Genomic DNA, 24722 nt, shown 5'->3' with positions numbered 1-24722 from the left:
AATAAACTTTGATTTGATAATAGACCTGAGTTTAATTAAAATGACACATTTCACTCATTATTTAATCTTTGTACTGTATATTGAATTATGGCTAATACTTTGATTACTGGAGTTTCTAACCGTGTGCTGTGCTATAGCGTGTAATAAGGGTGGAATATGTGTCAGTTTGCTTTCAGTATGAAGGTCCACTTAGTAGACACTTTATATTTCTTAACCATATTTTCTATATTTCTTATAAGCAAGGGTGAAATTAGTTTGTTCAAGGTGATGGAACTACTGTATATAAAAGTAACTGACATTATAGGGTCATTTCAACTAAGAGTTTATAGCTACTTGTCTGCTACTGTAGGCTTGTAAGGGTAGGCCTAGAAGTGGTGGAATGCTGTGGTGTAACTCCAGCCCAGTTCGACCTGTTTTATAGTGACCGGAAACCTGATGCTGAACATGAACCAGTAGATTATAGCCCTGACATAACCAACTCTACTAACTTCTATTACAGATAGTGAGGCCTTCATTAGAAAGTAGTCGCCTACATAGGAAAGGGCTGAGAAAAGATGCAAGAGAAGACAGTGAAAAGAGTAAAGACACTTGAGCAGGTTAATAGCAGACTCTTGTATCGCTGTTTATTTTTTTCTCATTTTCTCTTTATTGATCACTGTGGCTGTGAATTCCCCGTGACAACACTGAAGAACAGCATCAAAGCCTGGGTTGTACCACATCACCCGAGACCCTTCACTCCGCTTGATGTGGGATGCACCTGTCACTTTTCTATCTTACTCTTTCGTTCTCTCGTTTTTCTTCTTTTGGCGATGGAACAAAACAAAAGTGCTGTAAACATGTTTGTCGCTGTGGAGCACCAGAAGCTTCAGGAGCCGTCGGTCTTGGAGGTCTAACAGGACTTCTGGTCAAGCTTGAAATGATAGGGCGAATGAGGGATGAGGGGAAAGGAGGAAGAGGAGGGGTGAAAGGGAGGAGGCTGTGCACGCTCTCACTGCTGGATGCGACGCAGAGACTGGACCTGGAAGGTCTGAGCATGGGAGCCCCACTCCCTGTAGTGTTTGTACTCTCCGCCATGACGGTCGCACTCCATGATGTACTGGTAGCCACGATAACCGGGGAACTGGTAGCACACCCAGCTAAAGGGGGAGATGGAGAGGAAGTGGGTGAAGTGAGAAAATACCAGGAAACAAGCCCCAGCCCTTACCCTGTAGAGCAGGGATGGGCAACTTGGCGGCCACTTTTGTAGGTCCGCAGATCAAGTTCCACAAAAATAAAAAAAATACTAAAGGTGCAATTTCAAAATGTGGTTGTTCATAAGCAGTTTTTTGTCTTCTTATGACAGTCACTCAATTAGCCCATGTCAGCAAACATTTTTCAGATTGGTAAGTTAGTCTAGCCAGCTATCTAAACTTGAAGTAATCATCGTTGAATTACCGACCGGTGGCTCCCCATTGATCAATAGATATCATATTAAAACCTGCAAATATTTCTCTCCACCACATGACAACATGAGTAGAGTTGCAGCAAACTTACTTTAAAACTGAAACATCTTCTCTACGCTTGTCCCCCAGCCACTGTGGCCCCTCATGATGTTCAGAGTCTAGGCCCTTGCAGATCATAAATAGTTGGCCTCTACAGTACATGTTAATCCTCTGTATAATATCCAGGGACACCATATAATAGCACATTTATAATATACCATATAATAGCTCATTTTTCACCATAGTGTCTCTTTAACACATTTGGCAAAGAGAGGTCAGTAAGGTCACAGGACACTCATTTAGATAATTAATCATTTCAGTTCTGAAATTGTCTTTTGCTTAGTTATATTATGATCTATTACAGAACCGATTATCCTCTCACAGTTTCTATAGTTATTACAAAGGATTTGAATTATATAGTTATTACAATGGATTTTAATATTACTGCACCTTTTTAGCAGTTTGTCCAAGTTTTGTATTTTTCTTCCCAAATTCGATCAGGCTCGGGAGAGGCGAAGGTGGAGTCATGCGTCCTCCAAAACATGACCCACCTAACCCCGCTCCTGAACACCCGCCCGCTTAACCCGGAAGCCAGACGCACCAATGTGTTGGAGGAAACACCGTTCAACTGGCGACTGGGGTCAGCCAGCAGGCGGCCACTTTTGTAGGTCTGCAGATCAAGTTCCACTTAAAAAAAAAATACTAAAGGTGCAACCCACAACAAGAAGATGCTAGAGCGCGATGAGCCTTGTAAAGCCCCTCCGGCCAAACCCTCCCCTAACCCTGACGTAGCTGAGCCAATTGTGAGCCGTCCTATGGGACAGCCCAGGAATGAACCCGGGTCTGTAGTAATGCCTCTAGCACTGTACCACTCGAGAGGCCTGATTCCTCTATTTCTGATTTGTTATGAGCATAGTCTTCTGTAGTGTGAAAAAGGAAGCCAGGATTTCTACTCCTACTACTTACGCTCCACTCTGGACCTGCATGGATCCGATCTCGTTGTTGCCCCAGCCCATGGCCTGCAGGGAGGGGTAGTCATCGTTCATCTCCCACTGCTTGCCAATGAAGTTCTCCCTTTCAAACACCACAATCTTGGACTCCTTATGGTTCTGTGCAGTTCAGAAAGAGGATTAGGCAATGTCAGGTTACATTCAACCTGTTTCACTCCAAACTATTTACGAAAGATATACTGGGTAGAATTATGAATGAAAGTATGAAATCTTTATAATACTGTGTTTTATTCACTTTGTCATTTAGTACTTTCAATAATGCTGGTAGAGGCTATCAAGGACAGCTACTGTATCTGTTAAATGTAATAATGTCAGTGTCAGTAATACTGAGTAGAGCTAGACTCTGTCAGTGTCAGTCACAAGAGCCAGAGACATGGACTGAGGCCAGAACCCAGGCTTCTGTTCCAATATCGGTACTAACATACAATGTGAATGTATTGGGCATTGTAAGTGGAATTCTACAATGGATATTGGAACATAGTCCACAGAGGAGAGTGTCTGTCTGGCAGGAACAGGAAGTAAGCTTGGATAGTACACTCACAGCAGAGCAGACTGGGCGGAAGGACATCAACCTTTCGATGTGGTAGGCGTTGCTGCCGCTCCAGGACTCCCAGCGAGGGTACTCTCCACGCTCCAACACAAACTGCTGCCCGGAGAAGCTGGAGTGCTCGTACCCTACCCAGCTACACATACACAGAGAGAGAGAGAGCGAGGGAAAGATGGAAAGTCGGACAGATACAAAGTGATAGAGAGACATAGAGATGAATAGCGAGACATGGAGAGACAGAGGGATAGAGATATACAGTACATGTAGATTGTTGCTAAGGTGGGGCAAATACTTTGTCATACTGTGTCCATGATACAGTATGTGTCTATCAGTATCACTTAGAAATTGTTGCCTGTGCAATGGTCCCCTGGCTTGAAGGATAATGTGTAACCTGTCGGGGAGATAAATATCCTACAGTGTGTACATGTGTTTTGGGGGGCTGGCTGACTTACGCTCCACACTCGACCTTCAGGGAGCGGATGTTGTCCACACCACACTCCATGATGTTCTGGCAGGAAGCAGTGAACTCCATACGCTTTCCCTGGAAGTTCTCCTGGTCGTAGACAGTGATCTAGGACAGAGGATATAGTGCATATTTGTAATCTGCCCGACCCACTATTGCTGTTTTAAATGTAATTATTTACTTATTTTACTGTTTTTAACACAACCAGCATCTCTGCTAGAGACTGCACTTCTGTGTGCAAAGCTTTCCTTTCTCCTCTTGCGTCTGTTAAGGAAAAATGGAAAAGTGTTGTGGAAACGTTGTGTACCTAACACTGACTCACCTTCCATGGTCCCACTGGGTTAGGAGTAGTCAGCGCCATGTTTGATATCTCAGTAATAATTGACCTGCAGTGCAGAAAGCACACAGTCACAGACAGTCACGCAGTCACATTTCTGTTTGGCCTTACAGGAAGACCAGGGTAGACCTGACTAAACCCCAATGGACCTCATCTCCACTCAGCTCTTGCTCTTGCGTCAGTCTGTGCCCAGCAGCTAATGCCCAAATATATTAATATTATGGTTATGCTAATGTGCTGGAACTAGAGAATCTATGCAAGAGACTCATGACAAGCCCAAACAAAGCACTGCCCTGTGCTGTTGCTGATGACAATACAATGCACATAGGGCTGAGGGAGGAGATGCACACCACAAAAACAGCTAGCTAAAGAGAGGCACGCCACAAAAACAGCTAGCTAAAGAGAGGCACGCCACAAAAACAGCTAGCTAAAGCCAGAGCAACGATACAAAGCAGAAAACAGATACCAACAGAGAAGTGCAAATACTATAGTATAATACAGAAAAAAAATCCTCTCTAATACATAGGTCTGGTATCTAACGTTGGTATGTAATACCACAAATAAAATGGTACAATGCAAAGCATCCATCCACATTTCTGAATAATATGTGATAATTATGTTTTTCTTTATTAGTTGTTGTAAATTCTACATTGTGAACCATTGTGTCATGTGCCTGTAAGTCATGCCATTGTCACACCCTGAGTGTGTAAACTAAACTGTGCTGTTGATGGCGTCATGTATGATGTTGACTATGATGACGATTGGCGTTTCCATTTAGAGAATGTGTGTGTGCATATGACCCTTTCTATACATTCCCAAGGCTCAGCAGAAAACAGCAAAGGAAAAAAACAGGACAATGTAAATGGACAACAATGCTGGCAAAAGGCTATAGGCTGAACGGTCTAAAGATGGAGGGCTTACCTGACCTACCCCAAAAAATTGCTGTGTAGCGCTCACGGGGGGCTCCACAAAACGATGTCCTGACCCCTGAGTAAACGGGCCTATTTATACACAGTGGTGGTAAATGGAGCCCAGGCCTGTGGGACGGGGTAGGAGTCAGCACATTGCTGGGGCCTCCATTGTTCCATACTGAGCCACAGGGCTTTAGGCTCTCCCCCGCCTGCCATGGTGTGGTCTGGATGCAGGGCACCGTGCCCAGTGCCGATTAACACAAGCGTCCAGACTCCGTGATTATACAGGCATAGACTACACCCAGTCCTGGTCATAGCCCTACCCCTAACCCATGACACGATTGCAGTAGTTAATGTATATGCTGTTGAGGAAAAAGATAGACACACGTCAGAAAGAGGATGTACCAAAATTCTAATCATTTAAAAATGTGTTTCTTAGATGACAATTGAGGAGATCAATGAGCCAATTAGAAGCTGAGGATGATTTAGGTGGCCATGATGGTCAGATTGGGAATTTAGCCAGGACACCAGGGTTAACACCCCTACTCATACAATAAGTGCCATGGAATCTTTAGTGACCACAGAGAGCCAGGACACCCATTTCACGTTGCATCTGAAAGACAGCACCCTACACAGAGCAATGTCCCCAATAACTGCCTTGGGGAAATGATTTATTTTTTGACCAGAGGAAAGTGTCTCCTACTGGCCCTACAAACACCACTTCCAGCAGCATCTGGTCTCCCATCCAGGACCAACCCTGAGATTTGAGATTTAAGTCAGAAGTGGGGTGCAGGGTGTTATGCTGCTGGCTCCATTCACTGTAGTTTTTCTGTGGACAAAACAGTACAGTGTATAGTGAAGTGTTTTTTTAACTAGGCAAGTATTTTACTTTTTTAACTAGGCAAGTATTTTACAGTTAACTATAGTATAAATACTGTAGTAAGAAAACTAGTATATATACTACTTAATGTAGTGTTTTTACGGATTGTAGTATACCATAATATGTACCGTAGTGTTTTTGCTGACTAGTATTTACTGTAGTGTTCTTGCAGACACTACTGTAGTATTTTTGTTTTATTATCTTTGACATAGAAGTGCAGGCTTTCTCCTTGAGGAAACCTACTGGAGAAATGCTAAACAAGAACATTTTCCTTAAAGGGTAACTCTCAACCCACATTTCATCCTTTGCCCAACCCCTTCAAATTTAAAACAAAATACATTCAGGTGAGACGTTGTGGCTGGGGGGAATTTTTCATAAATATTAATTGGGGGGGGGGGGGGGGGTAGTTGTACCTGATCCCAACACTTTCTCACTAAAGCATACTTACCAGAAGTCCATTGGCACGCTCTGATAATAAGATTATGCATCTAGAGCAAACACTCCTCCCGATAGTTAGCTCACAGTGGTAAGGTGCAGAGTTCCTGACATTTATTGCAACTTGCGGTGTAATTTTGAATTCCCGAAGGAAATGTAACTTACTGCCTTTTGAATTTTGTTTAATGTCAGTGGTCTAGTCAAGGAAGCATCATGCACATATTGACACACTCCACTTAACACAGCCTGGTCTCATAGAATAGATGTAACATTAGTATGATATGGTACGTTTGGTATGGTTACATAAGACCAATGGTTACTTAAGGCCAAATGGAAGTAGGGTAGTTGGTCAGGGGGCAATTTTAGCTAATTAGCAACTTTTCAGCTGCTTGCTACTTTGCAACTGCTTAGATGGTTAGCTAACCATTCCCATAACCTTAATCCTTCTCCTAACCCTAACGCTTTAACCTAACTCCTAAACTTAACCCTAACTTTAACCCTAACCCCTAGCCTAGCTAATGTTAGCAGCCAGCTAATGTCAGCCACCTAGCTACCTAGCTAGAATTTGTAACATATCATACGTTTTGCAAATTTGTAACATATTCATAAAATATAATATGAATTGCAATTTGTAACATATCAGGACTCTCCATAGGGTGGTGCGGTCTGCACAACGCATCACCGGGGGCAAACTACCTGCCCTCCAGGACACCTAATATCTGATACCTGATATCACAGGAAGGCCAAAAATATCACCAAGGACAACAATCACCCGAGCCACTGCCTGTTCACCCCACTACTATCCAGAAGGCGAGGTCAGTACAGGTGCATTAAAGCTGGGACCGAGAGACTGAAAAACAGCTTCTATCTCAAGGCCATCAGACTGTTAAACAGCCATCACTAGCACAGAGAGGCTGCTGCCTACATACAGACTTGAAATCATTGGCCACTTTAGTAAATTAAACACTAGTCACTTTAATAATGTGTATATACTGTATTCTATACTATCTACTGCATCTTAGCCTATGTCGCTCTGACATCCATATATATATATTCTTATTCCATAACTTACTTACATTTGTGTGTATTAGGTATTTGTTGTGGAATTGTTAGATATTGCTGCACTGTTGGAACTAGAAGCACAAGCATTTCGCTACTCTTGCAATAACATCTGCTAACCATGTGTACTGTATGTGACCAATAAAATTAGATTTTGTTTTGAAACGGGTAATGGACATCCACAAATGAATAGATTCCATACGAAACATTAACATCTCATACTAAATGGGGTGTCTCGGATTTACGTACAAAATAATACGAAATGCTTTGAGACCAGGTTGCTTACCAAGACCATTGCCACATAAGGCACGCTCTCACCTGTTTTTATAGTAAGCCTTGAGGTGGTACCACCCAACACATCTGGAAGGGAGTGTATTTCATACTGAACCCCTCCCTTTTGAAGACATAGTGGCACAATCACGAGTTCAATGGTAGAGTTGAACCGCATGGGCTTCATCTCAACCCTTCGCATCTGCGGTGAAGGCGGCCGAGTTACATCGGTGTTTGTCAGACCATGTGACATCCCGAAAATCGGTCTTCTCACGAAAAAGTTCGTAGCATCTGAACCGTTTAGGCTACAAACTAATGACTCCATAAGTGTCACGGGAATCATCGGAATGTAACCCATACAAATGAATGGAATTATGGAGATGGTTAAATATATATATATATTTTTTCCTGCGCTTTCTTATGTCTCCTAGATATAGGACAGACACTTCAAATCCTTGTTATTTTTTGGACTGTCTTTGTTGCCATTTATGAAGGTGTCATTCAATGCATTTCTATGGGCTATAGTAGTAAAAAAAAAAATCTACCTAAGTGTCCTACATTTCAAAATCAAATAGCTAAATGAGCCATGGTTTGATCATCTTAAAAAAATCTATATGTTAGCTTAGTAGAACCCCCCCCCCCCCCCTCCCCAACAGCTTAGACTTGTAGAGTATATTAAGCACCATTATCAATAAGCTCTATTTCTATCCTAATCCACTTGATCCCCCCCCCCCCCCCTTATCTTTGATATGATGTACTATATAATGTGACACCTGTACCAAACAACATGCTTTACCAACCTGCTTTCTTCACCCAACTGTACCTGATGATTTCCACTTAGGCCAGGCAGAGAATATCTAGCTATGTCATGTTCTGACTGTTTCACTGTAAACCATTCTTGTATTGTAAAATGACATGGGTGCCAAGTCCTTTTTCTGTGTTCCTCTCACTAAACTAGATGTTGGCAGTCTGACAGACACTACTGTCCATTGAGGTGTCCCATGCTATAGCAACAAAACAAAACCTAGCAAACACCAAACTGTGTATGTGCATACCTGCCTCCCTGCGTGCCAGTTCCAACTGAACAGTAGCCGGCGCGCCTATTCGCACTACACACAATAGGTCAGCACATTGCTTGCTCTGCTAGAGAGAGCGAGACAGCGAGAGATCCACCACACAGCGCAGGACAACAAAGCGAGCAGCCGACTCAGCATGGTTTAGTGGAGATCAGCATATATGACCCCTGACCCCCCCCCCCCCCCCCCCATCCCCCAAAATAAATCCATGCTCATCCAATGATGAGGTGGGATCCCGGCCCAATAGGCGGCATGGGGATGTAAATGTATATATATCCCTACTCTGGGGGCTTGATTCCAACTCTTACGCTTATCTTTCTGGACGTCCGTTCCTCCCTTGTACCTGACAACCAGCCGCTTGGTGAGATTCACACTCAGGGAAGGGGGTTGTGAGCGAGAGAGATGGGGGGCAAAGGTGTGGTCTCTTCGTCCCATAACATAAATCAAGGACTGTCAAATTGAAGCTTTTGACTTCAATTAACTCTGGGATGTTCTTTTGGCTTATATCAAGAGAGTGATGTTTTGCATTACTTTGACGTTCTTTCTGTTCTGTGGTTCATTTAATGGGAAATGGCGGTGAGAGATATGAGCCCACGTTTAACTGTGATCTTCTCTCAGCTCAGCAATCCTACCTGCATCTGGCAGATGAAAGTGTGCTCAGTGTCACTAAATTTAGTAATTGTAAGAAAAATATGTTTGAGCATGTTTAAAAAAGATCTTTGGAGATTTTATTTTTTCACAGAGGAATTGCTCTTTATGGAATATTTAGTGGGGGTAAATTGCACAGGCAATTCTCTTAGAACAGGCTTCAACATCAAAAGGTGTGTTTTGGGGTAGAGTTAATGAGAGAGGAAAAAGCCTAAAAACCAGTCTAGATTAAGACCTTGAGTGACTAGATACAAGTAGATTCTGTTCTCATTAATAGTTTGGGTGAATAAGTGGGTTTTGATATGGAATTTTGCCAAAAGACGAATATTGAAATCTGTTTTATAGTCATTGAGTTGAACATGAACTACCGTTGGTCTTTTTTTCTCTTTTGTATCTGAAACCGGTGGGAAACGTTTCTTTGATCTATTTAGCTGAACAGATATGACTCTTGGGGGGCTAGGGGCCTGTTGAATAGATATACAGCTGGGGCATGAGCTGCAGGTAGCTTAGTGGTTAAGGGTGTTGGGCCATTAACTAAAAGGTCGCTGGATTGAATCTCTGAGCCAACGAGGTGAAAAAATCTGTTGATGTTCCCTTGAGCAAAGCACTTAACCCTAGTTGCCCTGGATAAGAATGTCTGCTAAATGACTAAAATGAGTGTCACAATATGAAGGTCAAAGGAAGCTGTTTTTCCAAGAGGCTAGGCTTTAACCTCTCTCCCTCTTTATTTCTCTCCCTCCCTCTCACTCTCTTCCTGTTTGGCCACAGATTCAACCATGTCCCACTCCGGAGCCCAGGGCAGCATTGGGAGCCACCCAGCCATGGGGCTGCGTGCCCACAAAGTAGGTCAACACACTTTTTTAACAATCTACTTAACATAACTAATCATCTTTAGCGAAGATACAGCATTTCCAGTTGTTTTAAATGCCCAAGACCGCCTTCTTGATCAAAGATCTCCATATCAAATCATTAACAGTATTGTATTATATTATAGCTTATTACGGTAAATTACAATAATGTGGTATTCGCTATCTTTACAGATGTACCTGTTTGAGTTTGAGAACTTCCAGGGTCGTATGATGGAGTGCATCACTGAGTGCCGTAACCTGTGTGAGAAGGGCTTTGAGAGGATCGGCTCCATCAGGGTGGAGTGTGGACCGTACGTCATATCTAACTTCATCTGTTTACATAGAAGATTAAAAAAAACATTCATAGGAATTCATATTATTCGAGCCATTAGAATGAAGTTGTCAGCTGGAGAGTGTCCAGAAGAATGCTTGCAGAATAATTCTGAGCGGGTCGTACACCAGCTACTGGGAAGCCCTCAAAACCCTCGGAATCATGTCCTTCGACAGCAGACGGGAGCAGATCTGCCTGACATTTGCTAAATCCCCACAGAACTCCCAGTTTGCAGACTGGCTCCCCCCTACCAGACCTCAGAATACTGGACAGGCAACGCGCAACAGCCACAAACTGAACACTCCCATAACACACACAGGCCGCTATCAGAACTCTCCCATTCCATACTTCACTAAACTGATCAATGCACACACCATATAGCCCAGGGGACTTATAAATGCCTCTGAACTCTGAAGATGCCTTTTCTAAAGCTGCCACCCCAAACCTTGTTGTCGTAGTATTGTTGTTTTGTGTATATATTACATATTTTTTTAATTTTATTATATTAAGTGTTTTGATAGTACAATCCTAAACTATTTGATAATTATGTGATTGATGTTATGATTGTAAATTGGTTTACAATTCAGTCTATGACTGAGAGAAACCAATAACCTACTAATACTAACGTTATCTTAGTCCAATGAGACACCAGATACATAGTTAATTTACAACATGCAATTTCCAATGATACATGACTTTTACGATGAACATGTGACATCTAACATGGTGTCACCTAGGAACCTTCTAATCACTTAGCTGTACCTAGCCTCAAGGCTTCTGATCATGGTGATAAGAGAGTTGTGTTAATTCATTATAAGTGTGTTATAGTTGTGCTGTAACACTTATATAATGTCCCCATACAGCTGGGTGGGCTATGAGCAGCAGAACCTGAGTGGAGAAATGTTCATGCTGGAGAAGGGAGAGTACCCCCGCTGGGATACCTGGAGCAACAGCTACAGGTGTGACCGCTTCATGTCCGTCAGGCCCGTTCGCATGGTTAGTCTGTCCATCCATCCATCCACTACATGGATACTCTAGTCTAAGTGGCTTCCCCTCCTCGTCTGAGGGATGTGGGTGAATAGGTGGTAAACTCTATTGCTGATATCCCTCCCTCTGTCCCTCTATGCCTACAGGACACCCAGGACCACAAGATCTGCCTGTTTGAGTGTAATAACTTTGAGGGCCGTAAGATGGAGGTGTGTGATGAGGATATCCCCAGTCTGTGGTCCTACGGTTTCCAGGACCGTGTGGCCAGCATCCAGGTCACTGGTGGAACGTGAGTTGGCATATTAACTTATCAATCAATCAATCCATCCATCTACACATCCATTTGATTTAAGATGTTAACTTCCATTTCTCTCTCTCATTATCTCCGTCTGTTTCTCTGGATGACAGTTGGGTTGGCTACCAGTACCCCGGTTACCGTGGCTACCAGTACGTGTTCGAGTGCGGTGTCTTCAAGCACTGGAACGAGTGGGGCGCCCACCATCCCCAGATCCAGTCCATCCGTAGAGTGAGGGACATGCAGACACATCGCAGAGGCTGCTTTGAGTGGACCGTCTAGGTGGGGCCAGGCAGGCGACGGGTCATGGGCCAGCAGGACAGAGGGGAAGGGGCCTGGCTTGCCCTGGAGCTAACCATCCCTGGTTCTGGAGCTCCATCTTGGAACTCCACACAGCCAACATAAGCTAACAGCGTACATCACTGGCTCCACCTCAATCACTTTTACAAGTAGTAACATTCAGGGTGTGTACTGTGATGCACAATCCTTGAATGAAGACAGTGCCACCTACTGGGCAAAGGTTGCTACTGCAGTTCACCTGCAGCTGACTTCCACAATGCCTGAATATAATAATACTGGTGAAAGTGATAGCTGTACTCTCTGTTCCAAGACCTGATGGAATTATAGCATGAGAAGATTTATGATATTTATGATGGGGATTTAAATTGGAGAAAGGGAATTAGTTAACAAAGATTTTAACAAGTTATATAACTTCATTAGTTTGTGTTCACTAGTTTGTTTCCATATCTGCAAACCCAATTTATTTTATACATCTTAGTTGCTTATGTGTTTCTTAGCTATATACCTAATGATGCCGAATACTCCTGTTCATTACAATGCTCTACCCTCCTACCCATCTGTGAATCATTTTAGAGAGCAGAGATACTACATACTGCTCTCACTCCAGTCTCTAAGCTACGGTGGACAGCTGCCAGCTCTCTGTGCTCTGTCCATGCCCTGCAGTGAGCTCAATCATCCACGGGAGGCACTGTTTCCCCATGTACTCTCCCCCAAAGCCACCTTCTAGTTTAGGGATTGCACCTCAACCATAATTTCCCCAATGACATTCTACCTTCAAGGCTTCAAAGCTATGCCCATGACCCACTCAATCTATGGCAAGGAAGCTATGCCCATGACACACTCAGTCTAGGGCAGGGAAACTATGCCCATGACACACTCAGTCTATGGCAGGGAAGCTATGCCCATGACCCACTCAGTCTATGGCAGGGAAGCTATGCCCATGACCCACTCAGTCTATGGCAGGGAAGCTATGCCCATGGCCCACTCAGTCTAGGGCAGGGAAGCTATGCCCATGACACACTCAGTCTAGGGCAGTGAGGTTGTCTGAAGGAGGAAGTGAGCTAGGGGGCATGATTAGGAGACAGGCTGCTGTAGGCTACCTGGTAGTGTTTTTCTAGACATGCTGACCTTTTGGGCGACCCCTCCCCCCTCTTAATGATGGGGTTGCTGAGGAATCTTGTTATATACACTATATATTTCTCAGGGATGCTGGCATCTGGAAAGCAACTTTCCAATAAAATAAAAAAATGAATGAAGATTCCTAACCTCAGTGCTGGAAATGCAATCAGTGGCTCATGTCAGGTTACTTGTTTGACTTTTTGTTCTCTTGTGTGTTGTATAATTATCTGTGGTGTTTGTCCCACGTTTTCATATCAGTTATGCTGAACATTCAAAACATTATTCTACATAATATAGATATCCTCACAAAGACGATCCTGCATCAACATCAACAGTGACACATTGTAACCATGTCATGTTCATGCAATTGAACAAATAGCCCAGATTTGGACTGTCGGGGGCTCACTTGGGCTGATGTCAGAGTGATTTTTATTTATTTATTTTATACATTGTAGAATAATAGTGAAGACATCAAAACTATGGAATAACACATATGGAATCATGTAGTAACCAAAAAGTGTTAAACCAATATATTATATATTTTACATTCTTCAAAGTAGCCACCATTTGCCTTGATGACAGCTTTGCCAGTGGTGGAAACAGTATCCAACTGTCATACTTGAGTAAAATTATACTTGAGTAAAAGTCACCAAGTACAATTATACTTGAGTAAAAGTCTAAAAGTATTTGTTTTCAAATATACGTAAGTATCAAAAGTAAAAGTATAAATAATTTCAAATTCCTTATATTAATCAGACCAGATGGCACCATTTTCTTGTTTTTTATTTATTTACGGAAAGCCAGGGGCACACTCCAACATCATTTACAAACAAAGAATTTGTGTTTAGTGAGTCCCCCAGATCAGAGGCAGTAGGATGACCAGGGATGTTCGGTTGATGTGAATTTGACTATTTCCCCTGTCCTGCTAAGCATTCAAAATGTATCAAGTACTTTTGGGTGTCAAGGAAAATGTATGGAGTAAAAAATACAATATTTTCTTAATGAATGTAGTGAAGTAGAAGTAAAAGTAGTCAAAAATATAAATAGTAAAGTAAAGTACAGATAACCCAAAAAATGACTTAAGTAGTACTTAAAAGTATTGTTACTTAAGTACTTTACACCACTGAGGTTTGCACACTCTTGGCATTCTCTCATCCAGCTTCATAAGGAATGATTTTCCAACAGTCTTGAAGAAGTTCCCACATATGCTGAGCACTTGTTGGCTGCTTTTCATTCACGATGCGGTCTAACTCATCCCAAACCATCTCAATTGGGTTGAGGTCGGGTGATTGTGGAGGCCAGGTCATCAGATGTACTGCTCCATCACTCTCCTTGGTCAAATAACCCTTACACAGCTTGGAGGTGTGTTTTGGGCCACTGTCCTGTTGAAAAACAAATGATAGTCCCACTAAGCGCAAACCAGATGGGATTGTTAAACAGCCATCACTAACATTGAGTGGCTGCTGCCAACATACTGACTCATCTCTAGCCACTTTAATAATGAAAAATGTATGTAATAAATGTATCACCAGCCACTTTAAACAATGGCACTTTAATGTTTACATACCCTACATTACTCATCTCATATGTATATACTGTACTCTAAACCATCAACTGCATCTTGCCTATGCCGTTCGGCCATCGCTCATTCATATATTTTTAAGTACATATTCTTATTAATTCCTTTACACTTGTGTGTATAAGGTAGTTGTTGTGAAATTGTTAGGTTAGATTATTTGTTAGATATTACTGTATGGTCAGAACTAGAAGTACAAGCATTTCGCTACACTCACATTGACATCTGCTAACCATGTGTATGTGACAAATAAAATTAGATTTGATTGTGTATCGCTACAGAATGCTGTCGTAACCATGCTGGTTAAGTGGTCCTTGAATTCTAAATAATCACAGACCGTGCCACCAGCAAAGCACCCCCACACCATCACACCTCCTCCTCCATGCTTCACGGTAGGAACCACACATGCAGATATCATCCGTTCACCTACTCTGCGTCTCACAAAGACACGGCAGTTGGAACCAAAAATCTCAAATTTGGACTCATCAGACCAAAGGACAGATTTCCACCGGTCTAATGCCCATTGCTCATCTCTTCTTATTGGTGTCCTTTAGTAGTAGTTTCTTTGCAGCAATTTGACCATGAAGGCCTTTCACGCAGTCTCCTCTGAACAGTTGATTTTGAGATGTGTCTGTTTCTTGAACTCTGTGAATGTCACGTTCTGACCTTTATTTCCTTTGTTTTGTATTTATTTAGTATGGTCAGGGCGTGAGTTGGGTGGGCAGTCTATGTTTGATTTTCTATGATTTGGGGATTTCTATGTTTCGGCCTAGTATGGTTCTCAATCAGAGGCAGGTGTCATTAGTTGTCTCTGATTGAGAATCATACTTAGGTAGCCTGGGTTGCACTGTTTGTTTGTGGGTGATTGTCTATGTTAGTGGCTTGTGTCAGCACAGGTCTCATTTGTAGCTTCACGGTCGTCATTGGTGTATTGTTTTTGTATAGTGTTTCAGTGTTCAGTGTTTTCTTTATTAAAATTCACTATGAACACATACCACGCCGCATTTTGGTCCTCTGATCTTTCTCGCCTCTCCTCTTCAGATGAAGAGGAGGAAGACCGTGACAGTGAAACATTTATTTGGGCTGCAATTTGAGGTGCAGTTAACTCTAACTTATTTTCGGCAGCAGAGGTAACTCTGGCTCTTCCTTTCCTGTGGCGATCCTCATGAGAGCCAGTTTCATCATAGCGCTTGATGGTTTTTGCGACTGTACTTGAAGAAACGTTTAAAGTTCTTGAAATTTTCCGGATTCACTGACCATCATGTCTTAAAAGTAATGATGGACTGTCATTTCTCTTTGCTTATTTGAGCTGTTCTTGCCATAATATGGACTTGTTTTTTTTAACCAAATAGGGCTATCTTCTGTATACCCCCCCCCCCCCCCCCCCTACCTTGTCACAACACAACCGATTGGCTCAAACGCATTAAGAAGGAAAGAAACTCCACAATTGAACTTTTAACAAGGCACACTGGTTAATTGAAATGCATTCCAGGTGACAACCTCAGGAAGCTGGTTGAGAGAATGCCAAGAGTGTGCAAAGCTGTCATCAAGGCAAACGGTTGTGTCACGACTTCCACCGAAGTTGGTCCCTCTCCTTGTGTATTTAACCTTCTCTTCCCCCTCATTGTCCTTGTCGGTGATTGTTTGTTTGTAAACTTTTGACTGGTACTGTATAATATAACCAACTCTGAAAGCATCAGCTGCAACTATTGTTTAAAAATCGCCCATATTGTGCCATTGACATTAGAATGTTGGACGTTTAGTCACATAATTCCATGTAATGTGGCAGCTCTGTTTTTGGATTGTAACTTTGGTGATAGAGGCACAGGGTAGAACAGGGTTTAAAAAAAGATTTGTAGCTATAGGGCCATCACATAATTCACTAGCCCCACAGAAGCTATTTTCCAATATGGCTACCAAACAACAATGTGGTCTTATCAGAAAATTTCGCAGGAGCATAACTCTATGAAATATAATTGTAATATGCCCTGAAATATCTTAAAATGTTCATAGTGATGTAGAATACACAACCACGTCTGCCAGTTGTGCCAGATACAGTATATAAGGATGTTAAACTATTCACAGAATTTTGATAAGAATGTGTCCAAAAAGCTGTCTGATTCGCTGATTTCTGTAGATATGATCAATAATTGCAATAATCTGCAAACATGTAAATTGCATATGTACACGTGAATAGTCATGGATGTGAGCTGAAGGGACAACTGCTTCACATGACCTACACTGGCCAAGTGGCCATTTTTACAGTTTCTGGGAATCATGTAATGATCATGTCATGATGAGAAGTTACAGTAACAATTGAATGAGTCATAGGCTGTTCAATGCGGGAGCGCATGTCCATGCGCTAGTTGGCCACCGCAGAGATGCATGTAGGGTGAAAGGACTCCGTTTATGTGAGAATATCCTGCTATCATTTGAGTTCATTAACGGTTTATGATGATTTCGTATGAGCGCAGACGGCCCACCACATCCTTCCTTCCTCTCTCTACGTTCTGAAGTCTGTAAACCCCCGCCACCACCACACGCGCGCTCCAAGAGCAAGGGCTATTCAGCCGCCGCACACAAGCAGTCACGGACAGACGGGTTTAAAGAACTTAAGGATTTAAATTACATACCGAGTGAGAGAGCCGTTGAGCCTTGGGTGAGGGAGGGAGAGAGACTGATTTGTATCTTCACCAGATCTGGAGGGGGAGGAGGCACGGAGAATGAGCTATTCTTGTACCACAGAGGCTGTGTGTAACAGCCAGGACGCACCTAACGCCAGTGCGAAGAAAGCGGCTACTAATAATACGAACCGTGGCAGCGGAGATCTCGACAGCAGCAGCAGAAGCCCTAGTTCACGCCAGTCGCACCCCAAACCGCTCGTGGCCATGAAAGTGAAGAAAGGCTGCAACTCGACAGATGCTGGGGTCCCGGTTACATCGGAAGACGAGTTGCTAAGAAACCCCGTAATATCGCCTGAGGATGTACTTGGGTTACAGAAGATCACTGAAAGTAAGTAGGCTACTAATTGGTCTGAAGGGTAGCTTCATGGCTACCTGAACCGTTCTGTCCACAGCGCACCTGCTGTTGCTCGGATGCCTCATGCCTGGCATGAAGCATCCGGTCCACAGCAACAACGTTACATTTTTAACGTGCAGCCAGCCATCCATCTATTCATCCATCCGCGTAGTAGCATATTAGTTACCCTCGTGCCAGGTTTTCATTTTTCAAGGGTATACTGCCAGTGCATTGGCTTGCGACACAGAGGAACATTAGGCTAAAGTAGTATATTTGTGCGTGTGGAAATACAGGTTATATAGGCTAGCGAAATGTACAGTTGAATGTTTCTCTGTTTGCAATCTCGCCATATTAGATAATGATGTAAGACAGGGGAGTAGGCTATCAGCCTCTAGCTCAGACAGGTTTAGTAGACCGGAACATAGGTATCCACACAACCTTGTGTGTGTGTGTGTGTGTGTGTGTGTGTGAGAGAGAGAGAGAGAGAGAGAGAGAGAAGGAGCTAGAAAGAGGGATAAAGACAGAGAAGGTTGGAGCAAGCGAGAGAGAGAGTGTGTGTGTAAATAGTCTTTTTGAACCAGACAGGCAGGGATTAATGTGATTGTTCTTTCTAATGCCCACTGTTGTCCACGTTGATGAAAAAAAGTCAATCAGACTTCTCTTAAATCCTTTCCCCAACCTGAAGAACGTGTTTCCTCTTAGGTAACAGGTGGTCAGTGCTCTGTGCCTGCCAACTGAGACTGAGACAGTCAGAGCCTATTTAAAGATCTGTATTAGATTGTTACATGACACAACAACACAGCTACAGTCACTTGGGACACAGATAGGCTTTTTGTTGTTGTTGTTGTTGTATAAAGCACATCCACTCTCTGTTCCTTCTGCATTCACACTAGGTTACTGGTGATTGGTTAGCTGTAAAAGTAATTTTAAGGGGTCATCTTTATGTCAACTACCTGAGTACATCCTGGTTCTATCAAGTGGCTTTTTCCTGGTCTGAAAGAGACTGCTTCTCAGGTTAAAATGAATTGCACCAGCCTCACAAAGTATACAGACTGGTGGCTGTTGTATTGCTTGCATAAATTCACCTTTGACATCAGTAGCGGATATACAGTACAATAGAGCGAAGGCCAGGCATACTACGATACTATTCTGTAGACACTGTAGGATAAGGGCCTTCTAGGCCACTTTAGAGACTTGGGATGCATCCATATTGTACTTGACACGCTAGTTCCATTTTATATCACAAACCAATGCCCTGTGGTTGTGGGTTAGCTAGATGGTAATAAGGCCTTTAACCTAAGCCTCCATGTACGATGAGTCATTTCAATATACTGTACATGCAGACTTGTGTCTGAACAATTTGGTTGCTGTGCGGAGAGTCTCTGCTTTAAGCAAAGGGAATTTCTCATCATCCGGAGCAGTACTCATCCCAAAAGGCGCACTAGCCCGCCAACATCATCCCTTTTATCCATGTTCCTGTCCGATAGTGTTAGCTGTTTGGTTCTGTAACCCCCAGAGGAAGAGCAGCATCGGGCTGCAGTGGTGAGATAATACAGAAATCACTGATGATGGCTGCCTAGTGATAATCTCTGCTCTCCACTGACATGTAATCTGGATTATGTCAGAAAGGAAGGGAATGTGGCACTTCTATGACCTGATTGACCCTAGTTAATTAATGCTTCAGAGTCAAGCAGCATGCAACAAAACACTCAATGAACAACGCATCTGGAAATTTGTTTACAGGGCATATCATTTCTGATTCGAAGCCAAGTTTAGCTGATACTATATGTGTTACATTTTCTGTGTTCACTGTTTTGGTCTCTAGCCCACATAGTTGCAGTTTAGGATACATTCAGGAAACCATAGATCAAATGACATAAATGACATTTCTCTGACAAATGCTTTATGATAGCCACCTGCTATGGCCTAATAATTATTTGATTCATGGTCATTGTATAGAATATCGTTGTCCCCCCTCCTGTAGGAGATGCAGTCGTATTGAATTTGGCCCTATGGTTGCCTTACTCCCTTTGAATCAGCACAGTACATACTGTATTAATGAACCAGAGAATCTTCATTATTCAGTCAATACATATGCTACATGTATGCCGAGACTGTACAGAGATCAATTTTGTCCATTTTCTGCTCAGTGGGGGAGAAATAACCAGTGAAAGACTGAAGGAGAAGATTGCAAGGCTTGCTGTGTAAATGACTTTCATGGCAGTGCTTTGGGAGGTAACTGCGTCCATTTTGGGGAGGCAGGGAGACACAGTGGCTCAGCGCTGATAAGGGAGGGACACACTGTTTCTCTGAGACAGGCATGATGAGGAAAATAAATGTCATCTAACCAGTAGAGAGAGAGAGTGTTTTGTGAAATGAGAAATGGTTTGTTATCAGTGTATGTATGCTGCATGGGGCTTATGCTATAAGGAAAGGAAAGGGAGAAGGGATATAAAATACAGTAGTCACTGCAGGAATTTATTCAGCTTGCAGCATGCCATGTATTTAATAGTATGTAAGATGTGCAGAGTTTCATTCCAAAACGCTATATATGCATTTTCATAAATGTTGGTAAATGAGCTTTTATTCTTTATTGAAATTATGAAAGAGATTGATGTGTTCTTTCACTATCTAATCATGGGGTTGTTCACTATCTAATCATGGCATGGGGTTGTTCACTATCTAATCATGACATGGTGTTGTTCACTATCTAATCATGGCATGGGGTTGTTCACTATTTAATCATGACATGGGGTTGTTCACTATCTAATCATGACATGGGGTTGTTCACTATCTAATCATGACATGGTGTTGTTCACTATCTAATCATGACATGGTGTTGTTCACTATCTAATCATGGCATGGGGTTGTTCACTATTTAATCATGACATGGGGTTGTTCACTATCTAATCATGGCATGGTGTTGTTCACTATCTAATCATGGCATGGTGTTGTTCACTATCTAATCATGACATGGGGTTGTTCACTATCTAATCATGACATGGTGTTGTTCACTATCTAATCATGGCATGGGGTTGTTCACTATTTAATCATGACATGGGGTTGTTCACTATCTAATCATGGCATGGGGTTGTTCACTATTTAATCATGACATGGGGTTGTTCACTATCTAATCATGGCATGGGGTTGTTCACTATTTAATCATGACATGGTGTTGTTCACTATCTAATCATGACATGGTGTTGTTCACTATCTAATCATGACATGGGGTTGTTCACTATTTAATCATGACATGGGGTTGTTCACTATCTAATCATGACATGGGGTTGTTCACTATCTAATCATGGCATGGGGTTGTTCACTATCTAATCATGACATGGTGTTGTTCACTATCTAATCATGACATGGGGTTGTTCACTATCTAATCATGGGGTTGTTCACTATTTAATCATGGGGTTGTTCACTATCTAATCATGGGGTTGTTCACTATTTAATCATGGGGTTGTTCACTATCTAATCATGGGGTTGTTCACTATTTAATCATGGGGTTGTTCACTATTTAATCATGGGGTTGTTCACTATTTAATCATGGGGTTGTTCACTATCTAATCATGGGGTTGTTCACTATTTAATCATGGGGTTGTTCACTATTTAATCATGGGGTTGTTCACTATCTAATCATGACATGTTGTTGTTCACTATCTAATCATGGCATGGGGTTGTTCACTATCTAATCATGACATGGGGTTGTTCACTATTTAATCATGACATGGTGTTGTTCACTATCTAATCATGACATGGGGTTGTTCACTATCTAATCATGACATGGGGTTGTTCACTATTTAATCATGACATGGTGTTGTTCACAATCTAATCATGGCATGGGGTTGTTCACTATCTAATCATGGCATAGGGTTGTTCACTATCTAATCATGACATGGTGTTGTTCACTATTTAATCATGGGGTTGTTCACTATTTAATCATGGGGTTGTTCACTATTTAATCATGGGGTTGTTCACTATTTAATCATGGGGTTGTTCACTATTTAATCATGGCATGGGGTTGTTCACTATCTAATCATGGCATGGGGTTGTTCACTATCTAATCATGACATGGGGTTGTTCACTATCTAATCATGGCATGGGGTTGTTCACTATTTAATCATGGGGTTGTTCACTATTTAATCATGGGGTTGTTCACTATTTAATCATGGCATGGGGTTGTTCACTATCTAATCATGGCATGGGGTTGTTCACTATCTAATCATGAGGTTGTTCACTATTTAATCATGGCATGGGGTTGTTCACTATTTAATCATGGGGTTGTTCACTATTTAATCATGGGGTTGTTCACTATTTAATCATGGGGTTGTTCACTATTTAATCATGGCATGGGGTTGTTCACTATCTAATCATGGCATGGGGTTGTTCACTATCTAATCATGACATGGGGTTGTTCACTATCTAATCATGGCATGGGGTTGTTCACTATTTAATCATGGGGTTGTTCACTATTTAATCATGGGGTTGTTCACTATCTAATCATGGCATGGGGTTGTTCACTATTTAATCATGGGGTTGTTCACTATTTAATCATGGGGTTGTTCACTATTTAATCATGAGGTTGTTCACTATTTAATCATGGCATGGGGTTGTTCACTATCTAATCATGGCATGGGGTTGTTCACTATCTAATCATGGGGTTGTTCACTATTTAATCATGGCATGGTGTTGTTCACTATCTAATCATGGCATGGGGTTGTTCACTATCTAATCATGGCATGGGGTTGTTCACTATCTAATCATGGGGTTGTTCACTATTTAATCATGGCATGGGGTTGTTCACTATCTAATCATGGCATGGGGTTGTTCACTATTTAATCATGGGGTTGTTCACTATCTAATCATGTCATGGGGTTGTTCACTATTTAATCATGGGGTTGTTCACTATCTAATCATGGCATGGGGTTGTTCACTATCTAATCATGACATGGGGTTGTTCACTATCTAATCATGGCATGGGGTTGTTCACTATCTGATCATGGCATGGGGTTGTTCACTATCTAATCATGGCATGGGGTTGTTCACTATCTAATCATGGCATCATGGGGTTGTTCACTATCTAATCATGGCATCATGGGGTTGTTCACTATCTAATCATGGCATGGGGTTGTTCACTATCTAATCATGGCATGGGGTTGTTCACTATCTAATCATGGCATCATGGGGTTGTTCACTATCTAATCATGGGGTTGTTCACTATCTAATCATGGGGTTGTTCACTATCTAATCATGGGGTTGTTCACTATCTAATCATGGGGTTGTTCACTATCTAATCATGGCATCATAGGGTTGTTCACTATCTAATCATGGGGTTGTTCACTATCTAATCATGGGGTTGTTCACTATCTAATCATGGCGTTGTTCACTATCTAATCATGGGGTTGTTCACTATCTAATCATGGGGTTGTTCACTATCTAATCATGGCGTTGTTCACTATCTAATCATGGGGTTGTTCACTATCTAATCATGGGGTTGTTCACTATTTAATCATGGGGTTGTTCACTATCTAATCATGGCGTTGTTCACTATCTAATCATGGGGTTGTTCACTATCTAATCATGGCGTTGTTCACTATCTAATCATGGGGTTGTTCACTATCTAATCATGGGGTTGTTCACTATCTAATCATGGCGTTGTTCACTATCTAATCATGGGGTTGTTCACTATCTAATCATGGCGTTGTTCACTATCTAATCATGGGGTTGTTCACTATCTAATCATGGGGTTGTTCACTATCTAATCATGGCGTTGTTCACTATCTAATCATGGGGTTGTTCACTATCTAATCATGGCATCATGGGGTTGTTCACTATCTAATCATGGGGTTGTTCACTATCTAATCATGGGGTTGTTCACTATCTAATCATGGGGTTGTTCAATGGCAGACATGCATTTATTTAAAATCTATCACTTGATGGGTTCATTTCAGGGAGACAAATAATCATGTTGTTTAGCAAAATTCTATATACCCGCCTCAGTCTCAGAGAAAGATGTACTGCTAGGTTTTACATAGTCAAATCTAATAAATAACCACATCTGTCATAAATACATGTACAAATGATACATTTGTGACATCAATATTATTATTTGTATATACATAATTCAATGCAGTAATATGAGATTTTTGTGTAAAACATTTGCATTTTACATTTGAGTCGTTTAGCAGACAATCTTCTCAGAGTGACAGTAAGTGCATTGATCTTAAGATAGCTAGGTGAGACAACCACATATCACAGTCCAATACAGGATACGGACATTCCAGCTAAACAACTGATATATAGAGAACACATTTTCATATACATGTACATCTAAAATCTATTCATCAAAAATCTGAGAACAGTAATATGTTATACACACACACACATAAGCAATCATTTCTGATGAAAAAACACACATGAAAAAATGGGTAGATATAGTGTTTTGGAAACTCTTCATGTACAGTATATTATATACTGTTATGAGATACGATGCAAATGCATCACAATACAATCTGTTTCCAACGGAAACTGAAGAAACATTTTATCTTTGGCACATGCTCACATCTATTAGATAAACCGCGGGCCATTTGACATTTGATGTGACTAGTTCACACAACATTGGCTGTCATCTTATTACTCAAATGTAGTCAGATGGCCCGCTTTGTTGTGATAGTATTAGTCATAATGGCTTCAGATTGTTCACCAGGGAGAATCCTTTCTCAGGGATAGCTCATTCCACTCTAGTCAGCCAACACTAACCCAACAGGCTTTTGGCTCTCAGGAAGTGTCTCGCCACACAAGCGATTGCTTGAATATAGGCCACCACTCTTGGAAAACCATCCTAGGTAGCCAAAGCCAACAATACATCAACAGGCTCCTGGCAGAATACTGGACTGCTCTGTATGTGTGGGGTGAAGTGGGGAACCAACCTGTATACTGGCAGGTCTCAGTCTCACCACATCATATACATGTATATAGGCCACTTCAATCAGTAGTCCTTAGGTAACATAATGAGATCCTAAAAGTAGAACTATAGCTTTTTTTTCTCGCACTTATTGACTTCTTACTGTAGTTGTCGAGCCACATCAAAAAGTAACAGTACTATACTTAAGTAATAAGGCCCAAGGA

At 41.9% G+C, this 24722-nt stretch overlaps 3 protein-coding genes across 5 annotated transcripts in view; 2 read left to right on the top strand and 1 right to left on the bottom strand.

The window, feature by feature from the left end:
* Positions 1-597: 597 nt before the first annotated feature.
* Positions 598-5111, bottom strand: LOC110507687 (beta-crystallin A1-2). Of its 2 annotated transcripts, none has more exons than XM_021587835.3 (6): positions 4760-5111; positions 3824-3887; positions 3491-3609; positions 3033-3174; positions 2448-2590; positions 598-1136 (listed from the first exon to the last, which is right to left on the bottom strand). In XM_021587835.3, exons 2-6 carry the CDS (start codon positions 3860-3862, stop codon positions 989-991), a joined length of 591 nt encoding a protein of 196 aa, XP_021443510.1. In that variant the 5' UTR covers positions 3863-3887; positions 4760-5111; the 3' UTR covers positions 598-988. The 2 variants fall into 2 exon arrangements, with proteins under 2 accessions (XP_021443510.1, XP_021443511.1); XM_021587836.3 differs by having other exon boundaries at positions 4769-5111.
* A 3548-nt stretch (positions 5112-8659) lies between these two features.
* crybb1l3 (crystallin, beta B1, like 3) lies at positions 8660-13163 on the top strand. 2 transcript variants are annotated; one of them, XM_021587834.3, is made up of 6 exons: positions 8660-8830; positions 9886-9959; positions 10158-10276; positions 11160-11292; positions 11430-11572; positions 11692-13163. In XM_021587834.3, the coding sequence occupies exons 1-6, from the start codon at positions 8734-8736 to the stop codon at positions 11858-11860; spliced, it is 735 nt and encodes a 244-aa protein (XP_021443509.2). In that variant the 5' UTR covers positions 8660-8733; the 3' UTR covers positions 11861-13163. The 2 variants fall into 2 exon arrangements, with proteins under 2 accessions (XP_021443509.2, XP_021443508.1); XM_021587833.3 differs by having other exon boundaries at positions 8699-8884.
* A 3746-nt stretch (positions 13164-16909) lies between these two features.
* The window catches only part of LOC110507688 (protein unc-119 homolog A), a 38374-nt gene continuing 30561 nt past the window's right edge, over positions 16910-24722 (top strand). Inside the window, exon 1 of the mRNA XM_036965309.2 lies at positions 16910-17585. Coding sequence (XP_036821204.2) covers positions 17297-17585 — 289 coding nt within the window. The 5' untranslated portion in view covers positions 16910-17296. The remainder of the gene's footprint in view (positions 17586-24722) is intronic.

This window comes from Oncorhynchus mykiss, chromosome 27, assembly GCF_057628025.1.
Source record: "Oncorhynchus mykiss isolate SJ-2025 chromosome 27, ASM5762802v1, whole genome shotgun sequence".
NCBI classification, from domain to species: Eukaryota; Metazoa; Chordata; class Actinopteri; order Salmoniformes; family Salmonidae; genus Oncorhynchus; species Oncorhynchus mykiss.
This window is presented reverse-complemented; position numbering and strand designations above follow the sequence as displayed.